Source organism: Rana temporaria, chromosome 1 (genome assembly GCF_905171775.1).
Source record: "Rana temporaria chromosome 1, aRanTem1.1, whole genome shotgun sequence".
NCBI classification, from domain to species: domain Eukaryota; kingdom Metazoa; phylum Chordata; class Amphibia; order Anura; family Ranidae; genus Rana; species Rana temporaria.
In genome coordinates, this window is record NC_053489.1 from 553,240,603 (window position 1) to 553,255,284 (window position 14,682).

A 14,682-nucleotide genomic window follows, 5' to 3' on the forward strand; every position below is an offset into this window, starting at 1 on the left:
ATAAAACTATCCCCTAATTTGTAAACGCTATACATTTTGCGCAAACCAATCGATAAACGCTTATTGAGATTTTTTTGGGGTTTTTGTTTGTTTTTTTTACCAAAAAATAGGTAGAATAATACGTATCGGCCTAAACTGAAGAAAAAAAATGTTTTTTTATATCTTTTTTGGGGGATATTTATTATAGCAAAAAGTAAAAAATATTGCATTTTATTTCAAAATTGTCGCTATATTTTTGTTTATAGCGCCAAAAATTTAAAACCTGCAGAGGTGATCAAATACAACCAAAAGAAAGAAGCTTGTTAAAGGTGTTCATAAGTGATTTAAAGCTTGTCTTAATATATTTAATAAATAGGATTGTGAAGTCTTGCTTTGTTTTTTTCGTTTTTAACCACTTAAGACCCAGTACTATGCAGGTTAAAAGGACCTTGCCCCTTTTTGTGATTCGGCACTGCGTTGCTTTAACCGACAATTGCGCGGGCGTGCGATGTGGCTCCCAAACAAAATTGGCGTAATTTTTTCCCACCTATTGGTCGGTTAAAGCAACACAGTGGCGAATCGCAAAAAGGGGCAAGGTCCTTTTAAACTTGCATAGTACTGGGTCTTAAGTGGTTAAAAACGAAAAAAACAAAGCAAGACTTCACAATACTATTTAATAAATAAATATATTAAGACAAGCTTTAAATCACTTATGAACACCTTTAACAAGCTTCTGACAAACTGCTACTTCCAAATGTCTGTACTATGCAACCTTCCTTCCCCCATTAATAAGTGCGGGTGATGTAATGAGTTCAGAGGGAGGTGTAACATAATGGTTTATGTTAAATCTCCATAAACGGCTGTAAATGATATTGAACTTGGAAAAATATTTAAAGTATTTTATTGGTGTTACTGTAATTAGTTCCATTTCAAAGGCTGGCCTTTTGTTTACCCTGATCACGCCTCACATGGGTCGTAAACTGCAGCCTTTGACATATCCAATTAGGCTGTGCCCAATAGGCATGTGACCAATTAGGGAGAATTATATTGGCCACAGTACAGAAAGGGGGGGGTTATAATGCTTTGGCACCAAGCTTGGAGTCACACAGCAGTTACCGTGCACTGATGTGAAAAGGTAAACTAACTCCATACTTGAACATTGTATATATGGTTGCTTTGAGTAAATATCATATAAGCCAGGGGACTTGTACATTGGGGGAGATTTACTAAACATGGTGCACAAAGAATCTGGTGCAGCTCTGCATGGTAGCCAATCAGCTTCAAAATTCAGCTTGTTCAATTAAGCTTTGACTAAGTTTTCTCCAAATCCTCTCTTCTAAACTCTCCGGCTCCGTGATGGCTCTGTCAGTAACCGCTGTCCTGCAGATGGACAAATAATTCCACTAACCTAAGTATGGGGAAGGAGAGAAGAAGAGGCCTCCAATAGTGTAGTATTATGTAAATAATTAAAAACCGCTTTATTAAACACTAAAAGGTGGACTTTTAACCACTTAAGGACCGGACCAATATGCTGCCTAAAGACCCAAGGTGTTTTTACAGTTCGGGACTGCGTCGCTTTAACAGACAATTGCGCGGTCGTGCGACGTGGCTCCCAAACAAAATTGGCGTCCTTTTTTCCCCACAAATAGAGCTTTCTTTTGGTGGTATTTGATCACCTCTGCGGTTTTTAGTTTTTGCGCTATAAACAAAAATAGAGCGACAATTTTGAAAAAAATTCAATATTTTTTACTTTTTGCTATAATAAATATCCCCCAAAAACATATATAAAAAAAAAATTTCCCTCAGTTTAGGCCGATACGTATTCTTCTTCTACCTATTTTTGGTAAAAAAAAAAAAAATCGCAATAATCGTTTATCGGTTGGTTTGTGCAAAATTTATAGCGTTTACAAAATAGGGGATAGTTTTATTGCATTTTTATTTTATTTTTTTACTACTAATGGCGGCGATCAGCGATTTTTTTTTTTTTTTTTTTTTTTTCCCCTCCTCGTGACTGCGACATTATGGCGGACACTTTGGACAATTTTGACACATATTTGGTACCATTGTCATTTTCACAGCAAAAAATGCATTTAAATTGCATTCTTTATTGTGAAAATGACAGTTGCAGTTTGGGAGTTAAACACAGGGGGCGCTGTAACATTTAGGCCGGAATCACACTAGTGCGTTGCGTTTTGGAGCTGCGTTCTCGTTGCGAATTTCTCTAGAGGGTGTTCTGCAGATCAACTGCGGTTTAGCTGCAGATCAGGTGTGAATTTGGAGACCTGGGAGAAGTTCCAGGTGAGAGGAGAGTGGGGGAGAATTGTATTGAGCTGAATGAGAGAAATTCCTGCAGAGAACTGAACACATGTGCGAATTAGATGCATACCCATAGAAGATAATGGGACTGAATTCGCACCTGAGCCGCACCGCAAGACATAAAAACCGCATGCGGTTTGGAGGCAATACGCAGTGCGGATGCATCGCACATATGTGAACCAGCCTCATTGAAAACAATGTATTTTGAAATGTCCTGCGAATTAGATGCGGTTTAAACCGCACTCAATTCGCATAGGTGTGAACCTGGCCTGAGGGTTCACCTAGTGTGTTTACAACTGTAGGGGGGTGTGGCTGTAGGATTGACATCATCGATCGAGTCTCCCTAATAAAAGGATCACTCGATCGATGCGCCGCCACAGTGAAGCACGGGGAAGCCGTGTTTACATACGGCTCTCCCCGTTCTTCAGCTCCGGGGAGCGATCACAACGGGGCGGCTATAAACGAATAGCTGCGCCGTCGTCCCGGATCGCTCCCCGAGGGAACCCGACCGCCGCATGTACCGGGGGGGGGGGTGTATCCTGATCGGACCCCCGACCAGCAGAGCACGTACAGGTACGTACATGTCCGTGCCATTCTGCTGACGTATATGTACATGAGGAGGTCGGCAAGTGGTTACACTGAGAAATTTCAAAACAATAAAATTGCAGCGTTTTCCAGCGACTTCTTGCGTCAATTCTGGTCTGTGTCAGCCTCTTGCACGCACTCCCTATGCCGTTACGTTGCACCACAAGACTTATTCAAGGGAACCGGACTGGTTGCTGGTGCTGTTTTATATTACATAGACTGGAAATGGCCGATCGGCCATTTTGTTGTGGTCCGTTATATTACTAATAGAGCAGACATTTTCTTGGTGGTAAAAAAAAAAAAGATTGGCGTGGCCATTTTCTTGAAGGCATTATTAAAAGCATCGAATGTTTCCAAAACAGATGCGGCAACTGCTTAATGCAATATACTTAGTGGCTGTTAAATATTGTATCGCAATGTACATCCTACAATCCATATATAGGAAATAAAAATATGACATGCCGCACATGTCAACAAGGTAAACAATTCTTAGATATTAAAAATCTCAGGATTAGAACACCTGCAATGATAAAATGGCTACATTGGTCTCCATAGTGACCTGATCTGAACCAGACATAATCTAGTCTGGTGTTTGTATGTAGCTAGGCGAGAATTGGATAATAAAATGAATAAGTAAATAAAGAATAAAAAGTATAGAATATGAATGGAGATAATAGGGGACGGGCTCTAATGTATTCGCAACTGATAAATAGGTACCATGTCATTGCGCTGGCATGGCTGTCGCATACTAGAAGTGTCACAAAGAGACAAGGAAATATATCCAAACAATGGTACATATTAAATTATTATATAAAGACAAAATGTAACACAAATGGATGTTCATGTAAAAATATAAAGCATCACTGTGTGTGTGTGTAGGACCTCTACGTAAGAGTAAAAACTTCATGTTAATTAATAGTATATGTAGCCAGATCAGATTGAGAAATAACATTAGAAATTACTCAGAAAACAATTTAAGTACAATTCCACCTGGTGAGAGTGTTCTTAAAGCGGGATTCCACCTGCAAATTTATTTTTTTAAAGTCAGCAGCTACTAACTTTTAATAAGAACACTTACCTGTCCTACTTGCCCGCGCCGATGGCTCCCCTGACGCTGATTCCTCGATCTCGCACCGACTTGTGACTGGGCGGCTGCTCTCTGGGATTACACAGTTCCCAGAAAGCAGCGTGCCCCATTCTGGGAACTTCTTCTGCATCCATTCAGTAGAAGAGGATGCAGAAGATAGACCGCGGTTACAGAAGATGCAGATTACAGACTTCCGCATAGCAACAGGTATTTCGGGTGAGTATAAAGGATTTTTTGTGAAAAAAAAATCTGGGTGGTACTCCACTTTAAGGTGTGTATCTGTTTGGATTCTTTCTGACTTATTGTTTACCTTGTTTGACTTTGTCATTTTTATTTCCTATATATGGATTGTAGGATGTACATTGCGATGCAATATTTAACAGCCACTAAGTATAATATTGCATTAAGTAGCTACCACATCTTTTTTAGACATTCAATGCTTTTTAATTAGAATGCCTTCAAAGAAAATGGCCGCTCCAATCGTTTTGTTTAACACCAAGAAAATGGCCATGCTATTAGTAATATAACGAACCACAACAAAATGGCCGAACGGTCATTTCCGGTCTATGCACACACAGCACCAGCAACCAATCCGGTTCCCCTATGGTGTGATGCAACAGCGTAGGGAGTGCGAGAGATCGACACAGACCGGAAGAAACAATATTTGTTTTGCCTGTTTTTAAAGTTTCTCAGTGTAAAAGTCCACCGTTTGGTGTTTAATAAAGCGGTTTTAATTATTTCCATAATACTACTACACTATTGGAGGCCTCTGCTTCGCTTTCCCCATACTTATGGAGCTGGAGAGTTTAGAAGAGGATTTGGAGAAAATGTCGTTTTAGCCTGGATTATACGTATATTTAATCAATGTGAATTGCTACATATATTGAGGTGAGAGTTGTGGGAGACCACTGTGTGGATTACTCATTTCATTCAACTTTTGATTGTGTATACGCCAAAAGGGACTTGTGTATTCGAGTTATTTTACCTGGATCACTTGTCCATTCACTATAGCTAGTATAGCTATTGCAGAGACTTTACCCCATAATTGCAGCTGTGGGACATGTCTTTGTTTGTTGTTGATCCATCTTTTATATTATTTTGCCACTCATATTCACATTGCATGTTATTTACTAATTTCTTTCTACAGGGTGTTCTTCATAGTGATATCACTCCTTACATTTATATTGTTTTTTTGTGTATGGTAAACACTGTTAGATTTTGCTGCTTTTGAGTTTTATATCATTTATGTAAGCATTCACATTCATTATTTACTCACAGTAGCACAAAAGACCTATTCACATTTATGTGTCCATACTACTACAATGATTGGGGAGTATGCATATAGACACAAACTAGGCAACAGAGGGTTGTGCCAATACCACAGAACACTTTGGTAATGTATATTTGCACAATTGCCCTGTCCATCTGGAATGTACCTTATTAATAGAACGTTTCTGACTTTGTGTTTGGTTTTGCTACCATTTACCCCCGTCCTGTTTTAATTTCTTTACAGTGGGCTGACCTACATTTTCCATTTTGCAATCACGCAAAGCGCTGTGTAATGAGAACAGTACTTAAGATTGGTCCAAACAATGGCAAAAACTTTTATGTCTGTGCTTTTGGCAGAGATAAACAGTGTGATTTCTTTGAATGGGCTAAAGAATAGGATTAACACTGCTTTTGTTACTGATAGTTGCTTGCTTCATCCATTATTAGCCATACTTCCTCCAAGGTGCAATTAAAGGAAGACATCCCAAAGAATCTAGTTGCTATATTTCACCGCAAACTTGTCAACCTTGCAATAAAAATCATGTCAAACATGTACTGTATATTTGACTTGAGTGCATTGAATTTTAATTTCTAATATATAAATGTGCTGTGTATTGCCTATTACTAATTGGAAAATAATAAAAAAATATTAAAAGGAGTGGGGGTTGGTAATGTATATTTCATTAAACTAAAGTGGTGTTCACTAGTAACAATGCTCAGCCTTGATGCAATACTGTCACCTTTTACTGTTTAACCGGTTCCCGTCTGGCTCGCGTATTTATACTGTGGCACTGCTGCATGAAACCCAGTACAGGGTCTTCTTTAAGAGCCAACAGGGGGCGCGCGCATGCTGTCGGAGGTGGACGCCTACTGCACGGCGGAGTACCCAATGCACGTATCCCACGAGTGTGATCGCAGGTCGCATGCACGTGAATTTGTGTGTGTAAACACTCAAATCCCTGTTTTGTCAGGGGAGAGGAGACCTATGTTTCCTCCCCCAGTCAGTCCTATCCCCATACAGTGGGAACACGCATTTACCCCTTGGTTGCCCTCTAGTGTTAACCCCTTCCCTACCAGTGACATTTACACAGTAATCTGTGCATATTTTATAGCATTATGAACTTAAAACCGTTAAAGCAACATTTTACATGTCCTGTTTCACCTCAAATGTGGAGCTTGGTTTCCCCAGTATTTAAAAACTGCATGTATTTGCATATTCTCCAGACATACTGCAATATGTTTTTGTAGGCCCCTAAATGCATCACGTATGGATTTCACCATTGATGTGCTTGTGTACTGATACATTAGCAATGTTGCATGTTTGTGACCTGCAACATAAGGGGCTGCAGAGCAATTGATATAGAAAATGTGTATACTCCTTGTATTATCGATGACTTCTGCCATGCAGATTTCCACCAAGTGAATCTAGGTACGTCTATGGATGCTACAAAAGTGAGAATGAGTCTGTTTAAAATCCATATAACCAACCATATTGTACTTTGGCACAGAAGATGACTAGTTCATAGTCTAGAAAACAAATGTTAAAATGCATACACCAACTACCATACAATATTTCCTTTTTATTAGACAACCTGTTATAGAAAAGACATACTTTCTACCACAGACAATTTAAAGTACACATGTAACGTTCAGTAGCTTTTACATTCGCATATGTCAAAGGTGTGGGGTTTGAAAACAAATCGCCCTCATTCTGGAGTCATGATTCTTGATTTTTTTTTTTTATTATTATTATTATTATTATTAGAAGAACATTTTCTGCGGCAAATGCCTGCCGCATGCTCCAGCTTCTATAGACAATCCACTACCTCCTCCAGTGGCTGTGAAAGGCCAGGTTTGAAAACGGTGTAATGAAATTGAGAGAATCCTGGAGCTTTAGCACAAGCAGCACCTAAAAACAAAAAAAGAAAGTATACTTTATACTGATGATTTTCATTTTACTTAATATTTGCTGCGTGTATATATATATATTATATATCAGATCAGCAATAATTCTAGCCCTAAACCTCATCTAACTCAAAACATGCAACCTGTAGAACATTGCCTATGGAGATTAAGTGTAAAAGATTGTTGTCATTCCACGAGCGGGCGCAATTTTGAAGCGTGACAGGTTGGGTATCAATTTACTTGGTGTAACATCTTTCACAATATAAAAATTTCTCTGCAGGAACACGGGGACAATAAAGGCTGCATATGATGCCTTCTATGCAGCAAATTTGCTATATTTTTAGCTTTAGTGTTGTATAATATTTTGTCGTCATTTGACAGTAAATCTTTTCATTTCAACCTTTCTTCAAAAGGAAAACAAATATAAAGCATATTTTATGCTAGTGGTAACATTTTGTTTACCAGAATATTTCTTCTATTGGAAAGCAAATGCCCTCTTAACCCCCACAACACCCATACTGTGTATAGCATATTTAACTGTAAAAAGCAACTCAAACTATTCATGTAATTTGAAAAAAAAAAAAAAGATTAAAGAGTAACGAGCTTCTCCAAGTCTAATCTCACATACACGAATCTGTGGGAAGTAAAAGATCAAAGTATGAAATAAGCAGTCTAAGCTAATAAGTCTTATTGATCGGTAAATTGTACTCACTGCTGAACTAAACCATACTAATGAGACATCCTGCACAATGACTGATCTCTGATTGCTTTGAAGTTTGAGGCCTATCTATATATTTATGCAAAACAAAGCTAGAGTCAAACGCCATGTTCCATAATTATGCATCGTTACAGTGAGCGATTTGTAATAGGGATTTCTGCAGATTTGCTAAAGGAACTTGTTAAACATAACTCTTTGGAAAGGATCTTGCAACAAACTTAAATACTCAAATGGTTGCAATACAGGGAAACAGTAATGACATGAGATGTTTTGTTCGGGACAATGGGACTTCAAGGGTTTTTACAGTTTAGCTTGGTACTTATTATCCAAAAGGTTATTGGAGAAACCCAAGGCAGTATAAGCATTGATTTTTGCACACAGTATTGAAGCCAGAGGATCAGTGTTATAGCCAGGTAACTACCATTTTCAGGACTGCCGTGATGGTGGAGTCTTTAAAGTGCAAGTTCACCTTTACATTTTGTTTCTGTGTAAAGGTGAAGCAACACTGCACACCCTCCTTCTGGTCTCTGTTGTACTTGCGTCTGCATTGATGGTGACAACCAATTAAAAATGATCTAGTCTGTGCTGATGGAGAAGTGGGAAAAGATCGGGGATTGCAAATGCCCAGACTGCTGGGGTGGCTGCCGGGGAGCTGAAAGCTTGGCAAGTACAGCGGTGAGGGCGTCTCTCCACCTTTACATTTGTATCTGTAAAGGTGAACTAACCCTTCTTTATGGTTTCCTAGTGTAATAACTTTCCAAACAAGGATAAAAGAATATACTGTTAGTCCAGTGGGCTGAATAAAAATATCCCTCCATCCAAAGAAGGTGGATGGAAGAATTGGCTATTCTGGGACAGCAGTTGTAGCCACCAATCCAAAAAAATTACCAACATGTGCCTTTATCAGAAGTTGCTCAAATTAACTTCTGGGTAGAAGGGTACTGGTGATCAAAATTAGGCCAGCTAATTGCAAATGGCAAAATGTATGGCCAGCTTTAGACCCATTCGTTTCTCAGTGAACAGCCATAAAGAGAGACAACTAGGATAAGAATCAGACTAAATAAAAATACAGTTGAGTTCATGCGTTAGGCAAGTTTTCTAATAAACTGTTTAAAAAAAAAAACAGGTCTGTAAAAACACCCTTACTAAAAAATGTAAAATATGAAACGGTCAGATTAGGACACTTGAACTTGATTTAATGTAAAATACTAATAAACTTACCATAACTCCCTGTGTTGTTGGCACATACCATAGCTCCAAAAAACACTGGGATGTGTTTCTGGATTCGGGCAATGGCTTTCTGACAGGCAGCGGTGGGGTCAGCTCCCATTCTCATGTTCTCCACAGCTTGGTAACTTCAATAAAAGAACAAATTAATGTTTTTTAATCACATAAAACATATACTATACTACTCTATATACACTGAAGAGTATACTGGGAGAAAAATCAGAACAAATGGCATCCATTGTGATTTCTGATGTCTATTTCCAGTTAAAACAAAAAAATATTCCCAAAGGCAGGCACGCCCCACCTTCCAAAGATCTGCTCTTCAGTAGTTAGGAATGAGCCATTAGAAGGAAACCCAAAAATGGGGATCACCATTCTCCCTAAATCAGTGTACTGGCCTTTTTGCAATGCCTCTGTTCTTCAACTTATGCCCAAAAGAGGATGCAGGTCTGCAATGAAGGGAGGTAGGTTTGATGCTACTACACTCTGCCCTGTGATCTGGTACAGGAAATTACATTTTAAATGTGATATTATAAGGTAGTTGACGTAAATGGAAAAAAAAAACACCTGGGAGTCCCATCATTCCTAGTGGTAGTCACATTGTGAAAAATACCCTTAGAAAACAAAAGCTCTTGTTACAACAGTCAGCTTCCAGATGTAATCTCATTCAGGTTTTTAAAAAAAAAAATCAAAACAAGACCACTGGTGCTATGAATAGCAAGAAAATCTGGTTAGCACACTTTTTATGCATCAGACCATGGACAATACAGATTTAAGTCAAAGAAGCCAGCATTTTATACTGTAAATGGGTAATGGTCACTACTCCACTCATGTGTTAAATAAGCAACATGTTAGTCAGGACGCCCACTAACACACAGCTCTCCTTTGTCTGCCATGTAGAGAGCGTCCTGACTCTCCTGTAGTCCAAGGGAGAGGGCGAGCACGACACTCCACACCAGGGAGAAAGCCTTTCATTGCTGTGTGTAGTTACAGACAGAAGAACAGGAAGTGAGGATTTCTCAGAAGAAATAAGGACATTTAAAAGCAAAATGGAAGGATGAGGTAAGTGAAGGAGGACTGCACTAAGGTAAAGGAAGCTATTTACCTTTACAACCCTTAAAGGATTGTAAAGGCTAAATGATCAGACTTGCTGCACTATATTCAAAATAATATATATGTTTTTTTTAAGAAGATCTTCTTTCCAGGTCCTGAAGTGCTGCACAATAATTCCTCTAGGAATACTTGTATGACTAATAATACAGGGATCTGGTCACATCTGCTTTAAAGAGACCTTGTCACCAGGATATTGATTTCAAAATTTTTCCCTCGATAGCCTATTTTATGCATATTTACCTGTAAAATCCTCCCGTGTATGGACATCCAAAAACCCTGAAACTGCTGCTAGGTGTTGCCGTCTTAAATGCAATGTCAGCAAACTTTTAACATGCTTATTCCTTCCTCCTTAACTGCTACATAAAATAAAAAAAGCTATGTATGGAGGTGATGGCAGGGGTGGAGTAGCTGGGTCAGCACAGAGTGCAATTAAACACCCCCTGAAGAGGAGAGGGCTATGATGTGCAAGGAGAGACGATTTTGTGCTATGCAATTGATCTTTTAAAATAGTCAATTTGGTTGGTAGGTCAGAGTCATGTGAGTCAAAAGAAAACACATTGAAAAAGATAAGCATTTAAAATACTTTTTCCATGCCAAGTAAAGAAACTGCTATTCCTCAGCAACACCTTATCTCTTTGCTTTATCAATTTTTGTTCTTCCGTATTTTGCATTACCTGCTGTAAATGTTCATTTCATGAAACTGTACTGCGCTTCTATTGTATAGTCTGTACTGTAAATCTTTAATAAAGTTATGGAATAAAAAAAATCCTATGCTTTTACCTGAATTAAATTTATTTTTTCCACATGGTTACATTAACCACTTCAATACAGGGCATTTTAACCCCCATCCTTCCCAGGCCACACCATCACTTGATGAAAAAAAACGACATTTTTAAAAACGTCAATTTAAATGACCGTGTGTGGGGGAAAACATTGTTTTATGTCTTGTGAAAAACGACAAAAAAAAATTTAAGCATGCTACAATTTTATGTGTCATTTTTCAAAACGTCGTTTTTGTTTCACAAAAATTGACCGTGTGTAGCAAAAAACAACGTTTAAACCTGCGCATGCCCAGAAGCTAGTTATGAAGCGAGCTTCAATGGAAAAAAGTGGTGAACGTAACTTCGCTTTGCTAGAGCATTGTGAAAAAACGATGGTGTGTAGGCAACTTCGTTTTTGAAAACTAAAGTTTCAAAAACGTAGTTTTTTACTTCACAGAAAATGTATTTTTTCCCCATCAAAAAAAGTGATGCGGCATTACATTTTGAATGAGAATTGCACGGTCATGCAACACTACACCCATATGAAATTTTGATAATTTTCCCCACAAATAGAGTTTTTTGGTGGTGTTTGATCACCTCTGCGGTTTTTAATTTTTTGCGCTATAAACAAAAAAAGGCCGACAATTTTGAAAAGAACCACAATATTTTTTACTTTTTGCTATAATAAATATCCCAAGTAAAAAAAAAAATAATAATTTCTTCCTCAGTTTAGGCCGATGTGTATTCTTCTACAAAAGAATCGCAATAAGCATATATTGATTGGTTTGTGCAAAAGTTATAGTAATATTATTACTAGTAATGGCAGCGACCTGCAATTTGTCAGGACTGATATTTCGGCGGACAGATCGGACACTATTTTGGGGCCAATGACAATTATACAGTGATCAGTGCTATAAATATGCACCGATTACTGTATAAAGGTCACTGGCAGGGAAGGGGTTAACACTAGGGGGGCGATCAAGGGGTTGTGTTACCTAGGGAGTGATTCTAACAGTGGGGGGAGGGGAATGGCTGGGGAAGATGACTGAACGGTGTTTCTATATGGGAACACACGATTGGCCTCTCCCCTGACGGGACTTGGATCTGTGTGTTTACACACACAGATCCACGTCCCTGCTGTGTGACTAGCAATCACGGGTGCCTGGCGGACATTGTGGCCGCCAGGCACGCGCATCAGCTCCCGAGTGACACAACAGCCAGCCAGAAAGCCAAGGACGTCATGACGCTGCACATTATGAAAGACTTAAAACAAAGCCCTCCAGCAAACACTGTCACCACTGCAGAGGCTTCCATGTTTACTCTGTCCTCCTTCTGGGTTCGCTGGCTGCAGTCGCTTGAATAGCTGAGCCGCGATGACATCACTCCAGAGCATGCAAGCTGGAGTCTTGGCCATGGCACAGAGCTCTGAAGGAACAGCACGGGTATGTCTCCTTCAGAGCACATGCACTGGTGACGTCACCGGGTGCTGCTCACAAGAATATCTTCCAAACGCTGCACGTTTAGGAGATAGTAATTTTATGTACTGGCAAGCTTGACGATTACGATTCTTACCTGTATGTAAAAATCGAATGCAGGAATTTTATACCACTTTAGCGGCACTAACCTATTCAGTTTGGCACTCTAATGTATCTATTGTCATTCAACATTTCTACATGAAGAGTTTTATAATTCAAAATGTACTATAATTCTAAACAACGCAGGTTACCTTGGTAAAAATCTCATCATGGTATCGCCATCTCCTGTAGCGGCTGCTCCTCCCACTGAACTGTCTGCATAGGATCCAGCTCCAATGATTGGCGAGTCTCCAACACGGCTGAAAATGTAATTGTCATTTAAAAACCAAACCATTCCTGGACATCTTAACAATAACATTTGTTTCAATACATTGAAAAGGGCAAAAAATTGCAGTTTCCAATAACAAGAGATAAAAAAAAAATCTGACATTTTAGTGACAATTTACAAAGATTATTACATTTGGTATTACTCCTTATATTGCCAATATAGCTAGCTCTGGCTATAAACATGAGATCCTATGATGTGTCCAAAGCAAGCCATACATTATACAATTTTATGTTCATCAACACAACAGACCCTTGCCCACTCTATCCAAAATATGGTTTTAGAAAAACTTTAAAGAAAGGTAAGGGTACCCCCCCCTCTCCTTAACCATGTGAGGCCACATGACCTCAACATGGTGGGTTAGCTTGCCAGGGCAGATCCCCCCTGGCAAAGCACCTTGTCCCCATGCTGAGGAAGACCATAGCCAGTATTGTAGGGGTCTGTGAACAGGGCTTGTTGGAAACTGGAAGGCCCCTTTAACAATAGGGGTACCCAGACATGAGACCCCCAACCTGTAGATGAGTAAGAGGGAAAGATTAGCCCTGTTCTTTTACAAAAACAATGAATCATAAATGAACACAGTCATTGACTCTTTAATAAAACAAAAATGTCAAATCACGCTGTCCAGCGATGTAAATCTATGCTAAATGGTGATGCCCAACACTCGCCAACCAAAAATAGAAAACCTGCTGACCGCCAACATGATCTTCTTCCAGGAGAAGGGGGGGTGTTGGTATCTGAGTGCCCACTTCCATGTTGCAATAAGCCCCCTGCCCGATCACCTCTACAATCACCGGGCCAGGGTTGCTTGGCAAGAACCCCTTATTCTCATCAACATGGGTAAAAGGTGCTTTGCCACAGGGGGGGGGGGGTCTTCTGGGCAAGGTACCCCCACCCCCAATATTGAGGGCATGTGGTCTGGTATGGTTTAGGAAAGGGGGGTTAGACCTTGCAAATTTGCAGCTGCATTTCTGCAAACTGAGTTGAAGATTTTAAGTAGATCAATGGTGTACTCAGTGCTGGGAAATACAGGCAGATAATTATACATCGTGCCATACCATCATGGAGGCGTGTGATTGGCCTCAAATATATTTTGCAGCAGGACAACAACCCCAAACATACAGCCATGTCAAACATCCAGCGGTGTCCTCACCCAAGCCAATTGAATCTGCTTTTGGGTGCTGGTGCTGCCATCTCGGCTAAGGGAAACCAGCAGTGAAGCCTTGGGGCTTCACAGCCGGTTTCCGACTGCGCATGTGCGAATCGCACTGCACTCTGAATGGGCTGGCCACGGGCCAGGAGGGCTGGCTACGGGGCAGGAGGGGGGGGGTGAACTTCCGGCTGACTCCGCTGCTGCGAAATGAGACAAAAGTGGGAGCTGGTACGTTTGGGGGGGAGCTCCGCCTTAAGAACCATCTTCACTTCAAACAAGGAGTCCTGGAAGTGATGGTTTGGCCCCCCACAGAGCCCAGATCTCAACATCGAGTCTGTCTGGGATTACATGGAGACAGAAGGATTTGAGGAAGCCTACATCCACAGAAGATTTGTGGTTAGTTGCTGAGTTCCTTCAAAACCTGTGTGCAAGTGTAACTAGAAGAAGTAGTGCCGTTTTGAAGCCAAAGGGTAGCCACAGCAAATATTGCATTTGATTTGTTCTTGTGTTCACTCACTTTGTTTATTTTTATCAATTTACAAAATGCAAACAGTTAAAAATATATTTCTCAAAGCATTTTTATCACACCTGCTAAAAAGAATTTGCACAGCACTGTATATTTAGCCGTTTGCCTGGAGTTCTGCTTTAAACACTGGGCTACTCAAATTGTTAAACATTTCTGGCTGGATTTTATTTTTTTGTCGGCATG

At 39.8% G+C, this 14,682-nt stretch overlaps 2 protein-coding genes across 4 annotated transcripts in view; one reads left to right on the forward strand and one right to left on the reverse strand.

Moving 5' to 3' along the window:
* The window catches only part of NEIL3 (nei like DNA glycosylase 3), a 75,379-nt gene extending 69,485 nt beyond the window's left edge, over window positions 1-5,894 (forward strand). For all 3 annotated transcript variants that reach the window (XM_040333758.1, XM_040333751.1, XM_040333768.1), the window contains exon 10: window positions 5,481-5,894. In XM_040333758.1, coding sequence (XP_040189692.1) covers window positions 5,481-5,633 — 153 coding nt within the window. In that variant the 3' untranslated portion in view covers window positions 5,634-5,894. The remainder of the gene's footprint in view (window positions 1-5,480) is intronic.
* Window positions 5,895-6,796: 902 nt separating this feature from the next.
* The window catches only part of AGA (aspartylglucosaminidase), a 31,707-nt gene continuing 23,821 nt past the window's right edge, over window positions 6,797-14,682 (reverse strand). The window contains exons 7-9 of the mRNA XM_040333780.1: window positions 12,687-12,794; window positions 9,081-9,214; window positions 6,797-7,145 (exon numbers count right to left, since the gene is read on the reverse strand). Of these exons, the coding sequence (XP_040189714.1) occupies window positions 7,045-7,145; window positions 9,081-9,214; window positions 12,687-12,794 (343 nt within the window). The 3' untranslated portion in view covers window positions 6,797-7,044. The remainder of the gene's footprint in view (window positions 7,146-9,080; window positions 9,215-12,686; window positions 12,795-14,682) is intronic.